Source organism: Panthera pardus, unplaced genomic scaffold, assembly GCF_024362965.1.
Source record: "Panthera pardus isolate Hobbes unplaced genomic scaffold, ASM2436296v1 HiC_scaffold_13, whole genome shotgun sequence".
NCBI lineage: Eukaryota > Metazoa > Chordata > Mammalia > Carnivora > Felidae > Panthera > Panthera pardus.
The window spans coordinates 126622485-126643017 of NW_026526688.1; the positions used below are offsets into that span (position 1 = coordinate 126622485).

The 20533-nt window shown below is 38.2% G+C and overlaps 1 protein-coding gene across 1 annotated transcript in view; it reads left to right on the forward strand.

Moving 5' to 3' along the window:
* Positions 1 to 5231: 5231 nt before the first annotated feature.
* The window catches only part of HPGDS (hematopoietic prostaglandin D synthase), a 31660-nt gene continuing 16358 nt past the window's right edge, over positions 5232 to 20533 (forward strand). Inside the window, exons 1-2 of the mRNA XM_019464192.2 lie at positions 5232 to 5385; positions 14184 to 14325. Of these exons, the coding sequence (XP_019319737.1) occupies positions 14193 to 14325 (133 nt within the window). The 5' untranslated portion in view covers positions 5232 to 5385; positions 14184 to 14192. The remainder of the gene's footprint in view (positions 5386 to 14183; positions 14326 to 20533) is intronic.

Below are 20533 nucleotides of genomic sequence, written 5' to 3' on the forward strand. Positions count from 1 at the left end.
TGGAAAACAGTATCGAGGTTCCTCAAAAAAATTAAAAATAGAACTACCCTATGACCCAGCAATTGCACTACTAGGTATTTATCCAAGGGATACAGGTATACTGTTTCAAAGGAGCACACACACCCCAATGTTTATAGCAACACTATCAACAATAGCCAAAGTATGGAAAGAGCCCAAATGTCCATTGATGGATGGATGGATAAAGAAGATGTGGTATATATATATAAAATGGAGTATTACTCGGCGATCAAACAGAATGAAATCTTGCCATTTGCAACTACGTGGATGGAATTAGAGGGTGTTATGTTAAGCAAAATTAGTCAGAGAAATAAAAATATCATATAACTTCACTCATATGAGGACTTTAAAACACAGAACAGACAAACACAAGGTAAGGGAAGCAAAAATAATATAAAAACAGGGAGGGGGACAAAACATAAGAGACTCTTAAATATGGAGAACAAACAGAGGGTTACTGGAGGGGTTGTGGGAGGAGGGTTAGGCTAAATGGATAAGGGGCATTAAGGAATCTACCCCTGAAATCATTGTTGCACTATATACTAACTAAATTGGGTATAAATTTAAAAAAAAATTAAATTAAATTTAAAAAATTACACTGTATGTTAACTGGAATTTAAATTGAAACTTAAAAAAAACTGCAATCTCCTTTTTCTAGATTTCATGAGGAAAACACACCTCTCTAGATTAATATATTTTTCAAAATATGTAAAAAATCCAAATATACAAATTATTCTAATAAATACATTTTGCTTGCCTGCCTCTTGGAAAGAGGAAAGTGTTTTAATCTTACCAAGAAATTCTCTCTAAATTACTCTCTGCATTACTTTAGTACCTGTAAATAGTAAATCCATCCTGTGACCTGGGATTATCAGAGAAGGTGACCTTCTTCTGATCTTAGTACCTTTTTTGTTGCTGATTTTGGGAACAAAGATGGTTTGTGCCCCTGTAACTTTCAGTCCATGAACTCTGTGTCCCTTTGGACTTAGGTTTCATGTAAGAAAAAAAAAAAAGTGTTTAGGAGGTAAATTATGTTATTGAATAATAGAGCAGAAATGATTTCAGAAGTCACCAGACCAATTCTTTGTTTTTCTTTTTTAAAAAATTTATTTATTTATTCTGAGAGAGAGAGAGAGAGAGAGAGAGAGAGAGAGAGAGAGAGAGAGAGAGAATCACAAGCAGGCTCCGTACTGTCAGAGCAGAGCCCGACGCAAGTCTCGATTTTGTGAATCATGAGATCACGACCTGAGCCCAAATTAAGTCGGACACTAAACCAGCTGAGCCACCCAGGTGCCCCTAATTCTTTTATCTTCTGAGAACAGGAATTCTAAGACGAGACAAGATGCTTTTGGGGACCAGGACAAGGTCAAGGCAGAGGTGGATTTAATGAATGCCTTTCCCTTACAGGGTATGTTGTAATGATACATAGGGACAGTAATTCATTCTGGAAAAATCTTGAAGGTAGCTTCCTCTATTGTAATGCTTATTTTCACCATTCCTGGCAGAAGACTAAACATGAAAACTCAAGAATAAGATTAAAATATTTGAGGAGGGGGGCACCTGGGTGGCTCAGTCGGTTGAGCGGCCGACTTCGGCTCAGGTCATGACCTCACGGTCCGTGAGTTCAAGCCCCGCGTCGGGCTCTGTGCTGACAGCTCGGAGCCTGGAGCCTGTTTCAGATTCTGTGTCTCCCTCTCTCTGACCCTCCCCCGTTCATGCTCTGTCTCTCTCTGTCTCAAAAATAAATAAACATTAAAAAAAATAAAATAAAATATTTGAGGAATTTTATATCTAGAAATGCTTTCGTGACATGCCCCAAGCAGTTATAACCATACTCAAGGATAAGCATGACATTTGTGATGTTATTTTAGGGGCATTAAATGACGTAATACATGTTAAAGCACTTTGTTTAAAGTCTTGCTCACAGGAAGGAATTAACAAACATTAGCTATTGTATGACTATTATTTGCTTACCTCTGGGAATCCTCTTTCAGCCAAAGGCTGGGCAGAAAAATATTTACTCACCATCTTGGAGACAATTATTGTATTATTCTTCACAGTATCTGAAAAGTCAGGCAAGAAGCATAGTGTTATCCCTGTTGAATTCTGGGAAAACATAGACACTAAAGATTTACAAGCACATTTCAATTACCCAAAAGGTTAGAAGCAGAAAGAGAAACACATTCTTCATTTCCCTATTTCTCCATCCCAGGTTTAAATGTTTTAGTTTCTGATGTTTTTAGTTGCTTAAATAACTGACTGTGAAGAGGAAATCTGGAAGCTGGGTAAAGGAAGCTCTGTGGGCTTCTCCTAGAGACTTCCTTCTTTCTCCATCAACAGAGAAGCTGGAAAAGTAGAAATGGGTTTGTTTGAACACTTCCCCTTTACCGAAATAAAAAAAAATAAATAAATGAAGAGGAACTAATATGTGGGCTACTTTTATGTTATATGTCATATTTATTTTATATTTATTTTTCCATTATTTTACCATTTTACAGATGAGGAAACTGATGCCAATGGAGGGTAGAGTTCTGCCTGAATTTCCAGAGCTCAAAGTGGTAGGGTTGAGGTTCCAATTTTAGGTAAGCAGTCAGGACTCCAAGCTGGAAGTCTTCATCAGCACCTTGTATGATTGCATTACTACATAGGTTGGAAAATAAGAAAAACAAGAACAAATTTGGACTCTGAGTCAATAGCAGTTAGGAACTTGCTAAGAAGTAAGTGTGCTCCGATTCTGGAGCTGCCAGAGAAAATGAAAGTATATTCAATTAAGTTATAATAGTCCTTCAAATGCTTATGGAGACATTATCATACAGATGGTCACATTTATTTATACTTATTTCTCACTTGGTCCAATCCGATGCACAGGGTGTTCATGAGGGGCACGGAGCATGTAGAAAATGGCACTAGCTAGGAGAGAATTGAGGTAATCTATGAAGGGTATTCACCCTGCATTTCCTCCTTTACCTTCCCCACACTCAAGCAGATAGCTGACTCTGAGTTCATCTCCTCAAGAGAGGATGAAGCAGGGTAAAAAGTAAAAGTTGGCAACTGCTCCTCTTTCTGGCTTTTAGCTCCAAGGTCTAACTACAAAGGGCAAGGATGTTTCAGCATGGACTGGTGAAGGGACACGATGGATGGATCCCCTTTGGATGGATTGCTGACTGCATTAACCATCACTAATACTCATGGACCTCCATGCATTCACTGGATGCACTCATTGAATGCTCTCAGAACCTTATAAGGTTGTTGTTACTAATATTGTTAAGAATGCTCCATGAGGGCAAGGATTTTTCTCTGTTTTTATTTACTGCTTAACCTCTACTATCCAGAATAGTACCTGGCAAAGATTAGGTACTCACTAATATTTATTGTAGAATAAATGCCCATCTAAAGATGGAGGAACTGAAGCACAGAGAGGTTAATAACCTGTGCAAAATCCCAAGGCTGGTCGTGGATGAGAAGAGTTAAAGAATACCCACCTGGGCCAGGGATGGGAGAAGCAAAAGGAGGGGAAATGTGTAGTTCTAGACAGCAGAGGGACCCCGGGGCCATATTGTGCTGCCAGGGAGGTGGCAAGACCACTTTGAAGAAATGGCTGTGTTGGAGCATGTACAGTTGGAACTTGAGAAAGCATTCGAAGTGGCCAGGCTGCCACATTTGGGCAAGAGAGTGGCAGAATGAGGACACTGCAGAAGCAGCAGAGAGCTGCTGGTGGGAAGGCCATGCACACATGAATGGCGGCAGCCTCCAGGACAGCTGCTGTAGATGGATGACCAAGAATTGAATGACACTCCTCCCCTGAGAGATGATTGGTTGCTTTGTTTTCCTACAACCAAGAAAAATGGGCTGTAAAGCAGACTATTATTATAGAAAATGAGGCAAGTGCTATATCTTGTATATTTGATTTTTTTAAACCCAACCATAACGTAGGAAGCAAATATTAAATGCGTCATCAGAAGGTGTAAGCTTTGATCTTGGCTTGTCCCACCCGAAATTCCTAGACAATTTACCTAATTTCCCTATGTGTGTTTCATCACCTATAAAGTGGGAATTAGAAGTGATTGAGGTGAGGACAAAAAGGTTTTTTTGAATGCAAGTTAAAACTCAGTGAAAGATAAAAAATACAATATGCTAATTTTGTATAGCTCCTATTTCCTTTACACTTGATTTTGATTTACATAGATCTCTTTGGTGAATAAGGGGCTGGATTTGTATCTTAAGCTTCCTGCAGACTTAATATTTATATTTTTCTTCATTTCTAATGTATACAATAAATGGATGTAAACATATTATTCAACGTTTAAAGTGCTAATAAATAGGAAATATTTGACAGGTTGCTATTGCTACCTATCAGTGTTATTTTCTAGAAGTTGCAAGCCAACCTGTCATTAATATGTTTCATGGACAATCTGCAGGCCCTATAATGCACAGGCAGGTATTTCACTGGATCCTTTCACTGAGCTGTCCTAATATTATAGCTGTAATGAATTGGAGTGGAAAAAAAATAAATTTCTAGAACATTTAGGCATTTGTTACTCATCTGTATAAGGATTATCAACAAGGTGTGTTAGAATCTTCCACTCCAGCTTTATGGCTCTTCTGAGAAAAGGAATGTAAATGAAATATCCTCGCAGTAATGAGAAATGTAGAGTCCCTGTAAAAAATGTGAATGGTTGGGAAATATAAATTGGGATCATTCACTCATCAAAGATATATTAGTACCTATGATGTGCCTGGCATTTCTTTCCACAATGAGGGCATAACAGTAAACCGAACAATGAGGCACCTGCTCTTATGGAGCTTACCTTCTGCTGGAGGAGGGTGAAAACAAACCAAGAAAATACACTCTATTGTCAGACATGGTAATGAAGAAACACACAGCAGGTAAAGGACAAGACTGTTGGAGGAGGGTTCTGGTGAGGATGTGGTCGGCCAAGGGCTCCCCAAGGAGACCGAATGAATTGAGGAAGCAAGCCACTTGTGTATCTGAAAAGAAGGCTTGCCTGTATTCCAGTTGTCTCATTCTCCAGGAGCCTGCGGTGTAAAACTTTAAACATAAATGAGCATGTAGCAATAGACACATGTCAGCACCTGTAACTTTGGTTCTATCTATTGAATGCAAATACATTAGACTATTTACACACAGAGAGCCTATCAAATGCCAAGAATAACCAGAAGTCTTTGCAGGCGGGACTGTTTGGTGAGCATATTTCATCTGAGAAATGAAGGAAGACACTTGGGTGGAAGTAAGTCGTCTTGACTCTCATTGGCTTGTGACTGTGACTTACTCATCATATAAACCCAAGATGCAGTCACTTATGACGGCATAGAAGATACTAGAGACTCCACGGAAACATAGAACAAGTAAGTGGTAAGATTGAACTCTATAAAGATATGAAATGAGAGTGTTCTCTCTTCATCTTAGTGCTTATTTTTATTACTGTCGTATTCTGTGTGTGACTGAGTAACTTTCTGATGACCTCTTTTCACTGTGCCACTTCCTCTGATCTGGTCTCATTCAGATCCTCCCTATGTTAGTGGCCAAATAGAAATCAAACAGTAATTTCTAAGAGAAATATAGGTACTGGAGATTTTTAAAGATTTTAAAAGATTTTAAAAGATCCTTTAAGTAGACTTTAACATACAAAATACAGTCAGTACAAGTGATGTTTTTTAATGTATGAAGCGGAAGTTCTTTCTTTCTCCCTTTCTCTTTCTTTCTTTCTTTCTTTCTTCTCCCTTTCTCTCTCTTTCTCCCTTTTTCTTTCTTTCTTTCTTTCTTTCTTTCTTTCTTTCTTTCTTTCTTTCTTTCTCCCTTTCTCTCTTTCTTTTCTCTTTCTTCTTTCTTTCTTTCTTTCTTTCTTTCTTTTCCCTTTCTCTCTCTTTCTTTCTCCCTTTCTTTCTTTCTTCTTTCTTTCTTTCTTTCTTTCTTTCTTTCTTTCTTTCTTTCTTCTTTCTTTCTCTTGGATTTTCTTTGTAATATTTTCTGTCACTTTAAGGCTCATTTTGTTGAAATGTCTTCATGTTTTGCCAAGAATTACATTCTATCATCATTTGGTTTCAAAGATAATTTAAGGCATTTACTCCAGGCTAAGAATTTGGGCTCACAGCTCCCAAAGGATATTTCAATTATTCCTCTTGCCTTGGCTTTAATGTGAGGCAGCCATTTAAAATGATATTTCATTGGTCTTTGATGGGAAAATAGAAATCCTGGCCTGCCAATGTGAAATTAAACATTCAGGGTTTGACTGAAATCAATATTATACTCAGTTAACAAAAATGCTGATATTTCTCTGTAGTCCTACAATTTAACTCCAACCTGACAACTTTTCCAGAACTGAACTAGAAATGCTCAGGGACTCTGTGAGTGAAGGAAATCAACATTCTCTACCACCAACTGTTAGTAGGTAATGCAGTACTGTTATTTAAGGTCATAATGTGCAAGAAGTTCTTATGTAGACAATAGCATCTCATGTGATTGCTCTCTGAATCCAATTTTCCCATTTCAAAACACTGCAGTCTATATAATGGGAGTACAAATGTTACTGTATGTACTCTATGCCAGGACATTTTGTACAGGTTAAACATTGGTCAAGTTGAGATACAGCAAAGAACTGTTGGCAAATTCACAAATAATTTGTGTTTTTATACTTCAAATGTGTAGGTTATTGCATTATTCTCAAGAATGCTTGACTTTCCTTTTATTTAAGAGTAAGAGCTCATGTAGACCAACACTTTTATGAGTGAAATAAAAATAAATAGTGTTTAGGTTTTGAAGTGAATTGTAAAATGGCTAATACTTAATTCCCTATTTGTAAGTTTTTCTATCCATCGAAATTATTGCAAAAATTCAATTCCTTTTTTTCAACTATCTGCTGAAATCTTTTAAGTGCATAACCTAGTAATTGAATATTAGCCTCTTTTACCAGAGTTGAGTTTGGATTGTTATCTCCTTTCTGGCGCAGACATTAGCATTTTTGATACTGTTTTACTGGGCTCTTATAGCGATGTACAGAATAGGATATCAGCTTAGTTAAAATGAAATGGTTTTTTACAGTTTGTATTTTATCAATGACTGCATTAAAATTGCCTCTGGGACTGAATGCGCCTGTGTCTTGTGGTTATTAATCAGCTGAAATGTATCAGTGTTACATAAAGTAAAAAGAGCTACAGGGGCACCTGCGTGGCTCAGTCAGTTAAGTGTCTGGCACGTCATTTTGGTTCAGGTCATGATCTCACGGTTTGTGAGACTGAGTTCAGTGTTGGGCTCTGTGCTAACATTGCGGAGCCTGCTTGGGATTCTCTCTCCCTCTCTCTCTGCCTCTCTATCTCTCTCTCAAAATAAATCAGTAAACATTAAAAAAAAAGAAAGAAAAAAAGGAAAAAGAGCTATAAACCAGGAGGAAGAAAGAAAGTACACAAGGCAGAACTTTTCAAAAACACTATTATTGTCATATCAAAGGTGTACTTTCTAAATAAGTTTAGCATATATTAAAAGGTAAATCTTCTTTTGAATTTAATGGCTACAACTGTGTGAGTTCATATGTGAAAATTTCTATCCAGGGTATGTATTAGTCATCATTTATATGTTCTTTGAGAAACTGTATATCTTATTTTTCTTTTTTTTTAATTTTTTAATTTTTTTCCAATATATGAAATTTATTGTCAAATTGGTTTCCATACAACACCCAGTGCTCATCCCAAAAGGTGCCCTCCTCAATACCCATCACCCACCCTCCCCTCCCTCCCACCCCCCATCAACCCTCAGTTTGTTCTCAGTTTTTAAGAGTCTCTTTTGCTTTGGCTCTCTCCCACTCTAACCTCTTTTTTTTTTTTTTCCTTCCCTTCCTCCATGGGTTTCTGTTAAGTTTCTCAGGATCCACATAAGAGTGAAAACATATGGTATCTGTCTTTCTCTGTATGCCTTATTTCACTTAGCATCACACTCTCCAGTTCCATCCACGTTGCTACAAAGGGCCATATTTCATTCTTTCTCATTGCCACGTAGTACTCCATTGTGTATACAAACCACAATTTCTTTATCCATTCATCAGTTGATGGACATTTTGGCTTTTTCCATAATTTGGCTATTGTTGAGAGTGCTGCTAAAAACATTGGGGTACAAGTGCCCCTATGCATCAGTACTCCTGTATCCCTTGGGTAAATTCCTAGCAGTGCTATTGCTGGGTTATAGGGTAGATCTATTTTTAATTTTTTGAGGAACCTCCACACTGTTTTCCAGAGTGGCTGCACCAGTTTGCATTCCCACCAACAGTGCAAGAGGGTTCCCGTTTCTCCACATCCTCTCCAGCATCTATAGTCTCCTGATTTGTTCATTTTGGCCACTCTGACTGGCGTGAGGTGATATCTCAGTGTGGTTTTGATTTGTATTTCCCTGATGAGGAGTGACGTTGAGCATATCTTGTTTTTCAAACACAACTCTAAGTGGTTTTTTTATTTTTCTGATAATCAGTAACTTTAAATAACTCTCTTCAGAATGGAAGGAAACCAGTGGCTAGCTTCAGTTATAAAGGAAAGCTTTAAGCATGATCAGCTTATCTTTTTCCTTCTTGTTTCTGTATCATTTCAGGAAATATATACAGCTTTCCTTACATACGATTCTTTTTTTTTAATTTTTTAACATTTATTCACTTTTTTGAGAGACAGAGACAGTACGAGTGGGGAAAGGACAGAGAGAGAGAGACACACACACACAGAGTCCAAAGCAGGGACAGAGGGAGGGAGGGACAGAAAGAGAGAGGGAGACACAGTCCAAAGCTGACAGCTCTGAGCTGTCAGCACAGAGCCCAATGTGGAGCTTGAACCCACGAACAGTGAGATCATGACCAGAGCGGAAGTCAGATGCTCAACTGACTGAGCCACCCAGGCGCCCCTTCCTACATGGGATTCTTAACGTGTAGTGATAGTGGAAAGGCTCAGAAATGAAACTGACAGGGAACAGCATGACACTGGAATTTGCTTAGGCCAGTCTAATCATACTTAGGGGTATAATCCATCCGGTGTTCTTTCTATGTATTGTGTGAAATTGGGATCTAATTCTGTATATTTTCTTCTTTTGTCTCAGAACCATTTCAGTCTAGCCCCATTATGTTCTCACTGTCATGTCATCTTGGTCATATATCTGAGATTCTGTTAAAGGCTCTATGCACCTCTGTGTGTCTGGTCCTGAACAAAGATCACATTACCCTAATTGCAAGGTTTTTTTTTTGTTTTGTTTTGTTTTTTATGTAAGTCTTGCAGTCTGGTAGGTCAAGTCCTCTCCCTCTGCTCTTTTCATTTGTCTTGGCTATTTTGGTCCTTAGCATTTCTGTTTGAAATTCAGGCTCAGGTTTATCCAGAGAGTCTCTTGAATTTTAAATACAAACAATAACTTTGATTGCAAATAAGAACAGTTTTGTCTCTGCCTTTCCATTCCTTACACATGTTGTTTATTGTTATCTTATCTTACTGAGTAGCTAGGCATCTGGGACTATGTTGAACAGTAAGAGTAGTAGTGAGGCTCTCGTTATTCCTGACATTAAAGAAAATGCTTCTATTGGCTTCCCATTATGTATGTTTGCTCTAAGTTTTGTTTTTTGTTTTTTTGTTTTTGTTTTTGTTTTTGTTTTGTAAAAAGAGACTCTAATAGGTTAAAGAAGTTTTTTTCTGGGTCTGGTGTCTTTCATGAACGTAACTAATTCCATTCATTACATAATGGATAATTACCAATGGGTAATTAATTATCAAGCAATTTCTTCACTGGTTAGTGTTAAATGCAGGCTTTCAGTTTTTTTATTTGCTTGTGTTAGTTTACATATTTCTCAAAATCTTTCCATTTAAGTGTTCAGTTGTCGTGTTACATGTCATGTTATGATTTTTTTACTGTTTTTTTTAAAATTTTTTAATTTTTTTTTTTGAGAGAGAGACAGAGCTCGAGCCAGGGGTCGGGGGACAGAGAGAGAGGGAGACACAGAATCCGAAGCAGGCTCCAGCACAGAGCCTGGCAGGGCTCAAACCCACGGACTGTAAGATGATGACCTGAGCTGAAGTCGGTCACTTAACCGACTCAGCCACTCAGGTGTCCCATTAGCTTATGATTTTTAATGATCTATTTCATCTGCTGTTATGACCTTTTTTGCTTATAATATTAATTTTTTGTGACTTTTCATATATTTTCCTTGTGTTCACTTTTACTAGAGGTTTACAATTTGACCTTTTAGAGATTGTATGTAAGAGCCTGCCAGGCCCTAGTTTCAAGCAGTGCTTCCCTACAGTCTCTCATTTGTGTGGGGGATTTTATTCTCCTTTTTGCCAAAGGAGCTACCTTCCTCAATGGTCACTGCCTCTCTCAGAATTCAGGGTCCTGCTTACTGTATTTGGTGTCTGTTTGCTTTGATCCAGGCAAAGTTTGTCTTGGCTTTTAATCCTGACACTGTATTTTTCTTTTTATCCTTAACTTACTTTTATTTTTATGTGCTTTGAGGATCAGAGTCCAATCAAATTACACACAGCTGGTCTTGAACCTCAACTAGGGTGGGAACTGTCCTTCCCTGTCTTCCTCTCTCCCGCCCTCCCTTTTCATCCTTCCTGCTTTGCTTTCTGAATGTACACCGTGTGCCAAGCATTGTATTGGTCCTTTCTACACAATATTTTCATTACCACTTGGCAGATGAGGAAAGTAAAGCTAGGAAGAGGTAACTCCCCCAAGGCCATTTAGATACTAAGTAGCACGGTGCCTGCAAACCACACTGACCTACTCAACCCTTAAGTGGGTTGCCACTGACCTACTCAACCCTTAAGCACATTCCTCACTGCATCCATTGTGGGAGCGGGATGTATCTTACCTTCATCCTTTTAGCTTATCATCCTTATGAAATAAAGGCTTTAACAAAGTGAGGTTATTGTAACAGAAATAGACTGCTGAGTGCAGTACGAGGAACAAAACTCTTCCAGACAGTATGCTCTATAGTTCTCATTAGCTTCTATTGTAAATTTCCTTGTCTATTTTCACCATACAAACATTTACGTGGAATTTCTTCGGTTAGTTTTTATGCAAAAACTTTATGAAATATAGAAAGGATCTTTAAACTTCGTAGATGTTTGCAATTGCATTTGCATTTACTTATTTTTCATGTTATAAAATGTGCACATATGTCCTGAAAAACAAAAGTCTTCAAGTTTGGAATTTTGTAGCTGTAAGAATCAAGAAAACTAGACTTTCACTCAATAGAAAATATAATTATGCAACTAACTACAGGAATGTGTTGTGTAAGTACAGCTTCATCAATGAGTTACAACTGTTGAAAGGATGTTCTATCTTGAAAGATAAGCATTTGTCAGTTGTTCATGGACCTGTGCCCAATCTTAGATTTAAAGATATATTTGCAGAGAACTGTAGATAGCTGCCAACTTGTACTAAGGACTTTTTTAAATGTCTTCTTTACTTGAGTGAAATACAATATAAAATGGCACATTTTTGCAAATGAACAATAACAAGTGCCTTTGTTTTCATGCAGAATTAGGAGGTGGACACTGATATTTATGTAGCATTTGACCAAATGAGAAAAAGTCATGTTTATTTTTTTTAACATTGATCATAATGGATGTATATGAATCTACATATTCATATAATGCTTATAAGGAAAATACACATAATTTCTTTGTTGCTGAGGAAACATTGACCCACGACAGCAAAAATCAATAAAAAAAAGTTGTATACAATGTTCTTCAAATAAAAACTGTGACCAAGAATGACATTTTTTCCACTCTGAAGACTCTTTTTGTTCTTTTGAGATTTAGAACTGTTAGATCAAGGAGTTGTAACAATTATGCTTTTTCTTTCCTAGATAAGAATGTTTCCTTGGGACGCCTGGGTGGGTCCGTCAGTTGAGTGACTGACTCTTTACTTAGGTTCAGGTATTGATCCCCAGGTCATGAGATCAAGCCCCACATTGAGCTCTGTGCTGACGGCACGAAACCTGCTTGGGATTCTGTGTCACCCTCTCTCTGTGCCCCTCCCCCACTGTCTCTGTCTCTGAAAATAAACAAATAAACTTAAAAAAAAAGAGTGTTCCCTTTATGGTGATTACATAAACTATTCCTTTTTTTTTCAGAAGGAAGCTTATTACTTTACCTTTTCTACTATTTTTATACTCTCATGTTTTTCCCACTATTTATTTCCAAGCTCAACATTAAGTTTAACTTATTCCCCCAAATTTGAACTCCTTGTATGCATATTTCTCCCCCAAAGAACTGGGGGCTCTGTACCTTGGAATTTTCATTAGTTCACTCCAGTGAATTTTTAACTCACATACCTGATATGCGAGGCATGTGCCACATTTCACTTGGACACGGGCTGGACTGGCCAACAGGAGTAGGATGGCATGTGGAATGTTCAGGGTGACTGTGTTTCTAGCAAGGAGCATCACCTCCACCCACAATACCTGGACGGGGAAAACCCAGGCCCAGAGAAATGGATTCACCAGAAATTACTGTCACCATTGTTTCCTGGGTTTTGAGGGGGTCTCAATAGGCAACCAGACAGCTGTTTGTGGTCATCTGCACCACAGGGGGATACTGTGAGTGCATAAACTTGGCAATCTAGATTTTTGTGGTTTGTGTTTGACCGTTTATGTGATGTGATTTCAGATAGAATTTTGTTTTGAGACTTCAGCCTAACTTTTCTTTTTATTTACTATTCCGTTAACATCCTTGAAAGACTTCCCTAGCAGAAAATAAACTACTTAAACTTACCACTTAAAATAAATAATTGTTGGGGCACCTAGGTGACTCAGTTGGTTGAGTGTGTGACTTTGGCTCAGATCACCATCTGACGGTTCGTGAGTTCAGGCTCCCCATGGGGCTCACTGCTGTCAGCACAGAGATCACTTTTGGATCTTTTGTCCTCCTCTGCCCCTCCCCCACTCATGCTCTCTCTTTCAAAAATAAAAAGTTAAAAAATAATTATTCTTTATGACTTCTATTCATGTAATTACTATGAACATTATTTGTTTTTAGTGTACTGTATTCACAGTGGTTATTTTTGACTATAGAATTAACACAGAGTTATTATCGTCAATAGCTAATAATTATTAAGCGTCTGGCATTGTGTGAAATGCTTTACCTGTACTACCTCAGTACATCTCCAACTCCATATTAGTATCTCTACTTCCAAAAAATGGACTTTGAAATTCAGAGAGATTTTGTTGACTAGTCCAAAGATACACAGCAACTTAGTGCAAGAGCTGAATTTCAAATGAAAATGTTTCTTTCTAGGTTACCTGATCATTAAAAAATTACAAGACATTCTACCATTAGTGTTTGAAATCATTAATCGTTTATAAACAATGGAAATGAGATGATACAAATCACAGAAAACTCATGAAATTATAACGACCTACATCTAACCAATGTAGCCAGTATTAGCAAACAAACTTTATGAAATGTAAGAGAGTTGCTTTCTTTCTCCCTTGCTCCTCTACGGAAGGTACAGAGAAATATGCCTCCCGTTGCCCCCTCCCAACAAAGGTCACCAAGGTGGGTTCTGTTTGCGGGGTGCTAGCATCCCAATAAAACCCAGCAGCATGCGTGCAGTAAAAGAGAAAAGAGAGCAGTGTTTCCCTAAGCCTTTGATTCCTAGAGGGAAATGCCATGGGCGAGAGAAAGGATGCGATGGCCAGCTCAGGTTGGCAAGGCTGGCTCACATTCCCCTTGCATGTACCCTGTTCGTGAAATCCTTATCCAGCGTTCTTCACAAACTCAGCTGTGTCACCAAAGTAAACAAAAGCCATATGTCAAATTACAAGTGAGTAAAGGCAGGAAAAAAACAGCTTGAAATGGAAAAAATGGAAAGTTTCAGACTCTGTCCTCTGAAGGTTGGTGTATAGATACCCTCTCACACTGAATTTTTTTTGTAAGTAAAATTTGAGTTTGATTATTTCACTGGAATGTTCCAGCTAATTCTTAAAGAGACTGTCATGATCTTCTAACAAGTCTTTCCCATATGTTATTAGGATAGTGATTTATAATTCAGGTTTTGAAATATTCTCTAATATCTACAACTATTTCAAAAGATGCCATAAAGTTTTGAAAAAATCCCCAAAGAAAAATATCAAAACATTCCTAGAGGCTGCTAAAATAATCTTCAAATTTTCTTTTTCCAGAATCCCACCATGTCAAACTACAAACTCACTTATTTTAATATGAGGGGGAGAGCGGAAATTATTCGATATATATTTGCATATTTGGACATAAAGTATGAAGACCACAGAATAGAACAAGCTGATTGGCCTGAAGTCAAATCAAGTAAGTGGCACAAATTGTTCATGAAAATGTAGGGAAAATATATTTCCAGAACTTTCTGTGTTTCCTCAGGGAAATGAAAAAAAAAGAAAGGTTTTAATTTTTTTATTTATTGATTAAAAATTTTTTTAATGCTTATTTATTTTTGAGAGAGAGACAGAGCACAAGTGGGGTAGAGGCAGAGAGAGAGGGAGACACAGAATCCGAAGCAGGCTCCAGGCTCAGAGCTGTCAGCACAGAACCTGACGCAGGGCTCGAACTCATGAACCGCGAGATCAAGACCTGAGCTGAAGCCGGACACTTAACTGACTGAGCCACCCAGGTGTCCCATTTATTATTATTTTATTAAATAGAGGTTTTTAGGGGCGCCTGGGTGGCGCAGTCGGTTAAGCGTCCGACTTCAGCCAGGTCACGATCTCGCGGTCCGTGAGTTCGAGCCCCGCGTCAGGCTCTGGGCTGATGGCTCGGAGCCTGGAGCCTGTTTCCGATTCTGTGTCTCCCTCTCTCTCTGACCCTCCCCCGTTCATGCTCTGTCTCTCTCTGTCCCAAAAATAAATAAAAAACGTTGAAAAAAAATTAAAAAAAATAAAAAAATAAATAGAGGTTTTTAAATCTGATTTAGCTTTACATTGAGAAGCTAGGTGGCCCCCAAAATTTTCTATTCAAGGTGAAAACACAAACCTCATAGAAAGAGTATATAAACAATACAAAGCTGTGTCAGAAGAGCTGAAATGGGGAATACCAAAGTCATTATTCTTGACAGTTGGAATTGGATGGGCTCACTGCAGATACCTATAATGTTTTGACAAGGGATCAGATATGCTGCTCTAATAGAAAACCGACCTCAAAATCGCTTAGATAACAAGGAAATTAGTTGTCTCAGACAACCAAAAATCAGAAATAGGACAGATTTCAAGAGATGACTTTCTTCTGTGTGTTAGCGGCATCATGGAACAAGTAACAATAAGGTTGCTGCAGCCCCACAGCCTTGAACAGGAATGTCGAGAGATATGTGAGAGAGAGAAAGAGCACTGCTTCCATAAATGTTGAGTGAAGAAAATCTTTCCCAGAAGACGTCGGCAAACTTGTCGTGTCTCACTGGCTCAAATTGGGTTATGTGTCTGCGTGTGAACCGACAAAGCAGATAGGAAGTACCTTGAACCACCTAGTCTACCTCTGAAGTTGGGGGTGGAATCAATTTTCATGCAGCATGTGACTATTCAAAAGAAGGATGGATATGTGAGCAAAACTGGGATGTTTGATCAGAAGAAAGAGCAAATTGACGAATTGGGCAGGTAACCAAATGAAAACACGCTACTTAGCACTCGGGACAAAGGGGAAGAATTAGAAATATTATTACATTAAAAAGCGTGTGGCTCTCAGTAGATTGTGAGTCATCCCCTAGGTGCTTTTTTTTTTTTCTGAATGAAGAAAAAATAGATGAGCTAATTCTTTTGTTCATGAAATCCACCTAGAAATACTAACTAAATATTAGTTGTATGGTTAAAATTCACATTTTTGTGATGAAGTTATTACAAATTTGCATAAAGATGAAGTTGAAGAAAACAACTATTGAGTATTGGAAGACTATCGGGCACCTGGTAGATACTCCCCAGACTCATTTCATTTAATTTCTCCAGCATGCCTTCATGGGATGTATTATTGTTTCTATTTTATAGCTGGGATAGCTATAGCACACAGAATTTATGTAATCTACATTCACAGTCCTAGCAGGGTAGAATTGTTTTTCAAACACAGGTCAGTTTCATACAGTGGCCCAAGTTATTTGCACTAGGTGCCAATAACTGCAGCCACTCTGGAAAACAATGTGGAGGTTCCTCAAAAAATTAAAAGTAGAACTACGCTACGACCCAGCAATAGCACTACTAGGAATTTATCCAAAGGATATAGGAGTGTTGATTCATAGGGGCACAGGTACCCCAATGTTTATTGCAGCATTATCGACAATAGCCAAAGTATGGAAAGAGCCCAAATGTCAGTCAACTGATGAATGGATAAAGAAGATGTGGTTTATGTATACAATGGGATACTAGTCAGCAATGAAAAAGAATGAAATCTTGCCATTTGCAACAACGTGGATGGAACTGGAGGGTATTATGCTAAGTGAAATAAATCAGTCAGAGAAAGACAGATATCATATGATTTCACTCATGTGTGGAATTTGAGAAACTTAACAGAAGACCATGGGGGAGGGGAAGGAAAAAAAGTAGTTACAGAGAGGAAGGCAAACCACGAGAGACTCTTTTTTTATTTTTTTAATTTTTTTCAACTTTTATTTATTTTTGAGACAGAGAGAGAGCATGAACAGGGGAGGGGCAGAGAGAGAGAGGGAGACACAGAATCTGAAACGGAGTCCAGGCTCTGAGCTGTCAGCACAGAGCCTGACTCGGGGCTCAAACTCACAGACCGCGAGATCATGACCTGGGCTGAAGTCGGACGCTTAACCGACCAAGCCACCCAGGTGCCCCGAGAGACTCTTAAATACAGAGAACAAACAGAGGGTTGATGGGGGTGGGGGAGAAAGGAAAATGGGTGATGGGCACTGAGGAGGGCACTTGTTGGGATGAGCACTGGGTGTTGTATGTAAGTGATGAATCATGGGAATCTACCTCAGAAACCAAGGACACACTGTATGCTCTGTATGCTAGCTAACTTGACAATAAATTATATTAAAATAAATATATAAATAAATAAAACCACTAACACCAGGATAACTGGCATATTAACAATACATATCACCACATGCCTTTTAAAAACATGAGTTCTTTAAAAGTCATTGCCCCTGTAATCACTCTTTTTCTTATCAGAGAACTCTTCCCTGGAGGGCTTGAATATTTCATTTCCTTTTATCATGAAACTTTCTCATTAATATCCAAACTCTCCCCCTGCCATCAGAATTTGTACATGGGATTTTTAACTCTGGACATGAAATAGGTGAAATTAAATTTTATTCATTAATGAAGTCAAGATGGATAGCAAGTTGCACAGACATTACATATAACAAATGCTGCCTTTTAGTTTTTAGATATAAGTTCTGTGAGTGCCTCATACCCTCTTCTACCTTGACTTTCCATTATGTTATTAAAAACGGAATTGCCACATTTTCTTAATATTTTCACAGATTCTTAGAGTTGAAAGGAATTTTAAAGTTCATGGTGGTTAGGATATATATATATATATATATGTGTGTGTGTGTGTGTGTGTGTATATATATATATATTCATAGTTTTAGATGCTTTAACAGACACCCAACACAAAAATGGCCTAAAGAGAATAGAAATTCATTTCTTTCGCATAAAAGCCCAAGCTGGTATAGTGGTGCTGCTCCATGAAGTTGTCAAAGATTAGGCTCCTTATTTTCTGTTGATCTGCCACCCCTTGTTGTTTGTCTAATTTATATAGTGTAAGATAGCTCCCCCTCCTTCCACATTTCAGCTCACAGGAAGTGTAAGAGGGAAAGGGGCACATCTCTTTCTTTCAACAGCATGACCAGAAAGTTTTACATTTCACTTCTGCTTGTAGCCCCTTGGTAAGAACTTATTCATGTGGTCATACATTACTACAGGGGAAGCTGAGAAATGCTGACGTTATTGTGGATAATCATTTGCTCAGCTAAAAATCCAGGATTTTATAGCTTTGAGAAAAAAGGCAAGAGCAGATGTTGAAAAGCAGTTTATTACATATTTTAGCTGGCCTCATCTCCCATCTGACTTAGGAATGCTCGCTGGTGTTTGAAATCCTCTATGACCTGCCCTCTGTGATAACCTAGAATATCATTGGATATTTCCATTAAGAAGTTCTTCCAAGTCAAACCTGGTACACTGCGTACAGGTGTTGACATTTTTTTTCTCTTTAAATAACACTGAAGTACTTCTTAAAAAAAAAAAGTCAAAGCCCTACAAGGACAAAGAAATCAAGCTTGAATATAATAGCACAAAATCCTCAAAGCTGGAAAACAGGTCCAAGAATGGTAAGATGATGGGGCATCTAGGTGGCTCAGTCAGTTAAGTGACCAACTCTTGATCTCAGCTCATGTCACGATCTCACGGTTTGTGAGTTCACCCCCGTGTCAGGCTCTGCACTGACAGCTTGGAGGCTGCTTGGGATTCTCTCTCTCTCTCTCTCTCTGCCCCTCCCCTGCTTGTTCTCTCTCTCCCTCTCTCTCTTTCTCCCTCTCTCTCTCTCTCTGTCTCAAAATCAATAAATAAACATTAACAAAAACAGAATGGTAAGGTGACTTAGTAGGCTACTGATGCTCAAATATAAGCCTAGAGGAGGAGGAGGCAAGCTGAATCACTCCAGGGATCCCCCCCAAATTCTCAGGAATTGGAAGCAACCGAGAACTCTAAAAACTGAACTGACAGAGGATTGACTGGAAGAATGTGAGGCAGCAGCATGACCACAAGATCTTTTTCCCACCCTGGAAGAAGGATGGAGATTACTCTCAATCAAGGACGACCCAGAGGATTCTAGGACTCCAGTCATGTCTGAGGACAAAATACTATAGGTAGGATTCAACGGAAATCTAGAAACTAAATAGTGAGACCCAAAGCCCTTATCCCCTGCTCTACAATCAGAATGCTGCAACCAAATGAGTATCCCTCGGGCAGGAAATGCGAAGTGTTGTCTCCAGGGAAGCTGGTCAGTCCAAGAGAAATGTCTACCAGACACCGAACGGGTGGGCATCTCAGTGACATGGCCCAGCCCACCATGTCCACTGAGGTTCCAATTAGCTTTTATTCCTTTCACTTATTTAAAACAGGAATGGCAAACCAAAATTTAATAGATATTTGTTAGAAGGCCTCTAATATGAAACAGACCTAAACAAAGAAGTAGTGGGGGAAAAATCAACTGAGGGCATCAGGATGATATAGTAAGAAAAAAATTTCAAAAATAGAAAATCCTCAAAGAGAACAGATATACTATACATTGTGAACAAATATGCTATAAAAAGGAATGTTCAGAGACAAAAAAGGTGTTGAAACTAAAAATTTGATATAGACAAAACAAGTCAAATTGATAAAACAATAAAAAAAACTAAGAGCTCTTCCAGAAAGCACAGGAGGAAAAAGAAATAAAAAATGGAGAAAAAAGATTAGAAAAATTGAGATTCAAGTTGAAGATGTCTAATGTCTCAGTGAAATTCTGGGAAGAGAGAACAGAAAACAGAAAAGGAGGAAAACCTTTTTAATTTTTTTTAATGTTTATTTATTTTTGTTCTTTTAAAAAAATTTTTAATGTTTATTTTTGAAGGAGGAAAACTTTTAAAAGACTCTTCTTTACACAAAATTAAAATCTATCTCCTCATGGTTTTCATACATTGGCCTTGGACTTGTCATTTTAATCTGTGGAGAATAGATTATTCCTTCTATCACATCCAATTATTTGAGGAAATTTAGTATCTTTAAGATCATAGAGAAAAAAAGACATTGCTGTGTAGTCAGTTCAATGATAATACTCTGAGTGCAGATAAAGCTCACTGGCCGAGTTCAGAACTGAGTCCCAGCTAACTCATACATCTGTTCCCCTAGTTATCAACTTTTAGAACTTCCTTGCTTGTTTCTTTGATCATCATTGTGAATTTCAGTCCAAACTTTCTAGCCCTGACTCTACTTCTTGATTTACATGCTGCTTCCCATGGGTTATATGAGGTGGGGGTCCAAGGGACAACTCTCTTCTCTTCCTGGAGGGTTCCATTTATGTCCCCTAGTTTGGATTTCCTCACTACCGAAGAAGGACAAGCTACTGTTAGATTATGTCCGCCATTTAATGCATGGTGCCTGTGGGGAAACACAATGTTCCAGGCATTAGAAGAGCACAGAGCACAATGGGACCACCACTCTTAGCATAAGTCCGAGATACTATCCAAGGACATTTTACCAAGATCACAGTGCTTACTTTGGCAGCCATATCACACAGCCTTATACTCAGCGTCACTAAATTCCTTAAAGCTTTTTGACAGATGCTCCTGTTTAGTTACATCTCCAACAACCCCAAAGTTATTTTTTTCTGGAACCAAATGAAGGCCTTGGCACTTATCTTCTTAAATTTCTTTATTCCCACTGTTGGCAATTATCACGAGCTTGGCTCAAATGCTGCCAGTAGCTGAAAGCCTACCATCTCACAGGAAAACACATTCCATCATCAATAGTTCCAATGCTAAAAAATTATTCTTCATTTTGAGTTAATA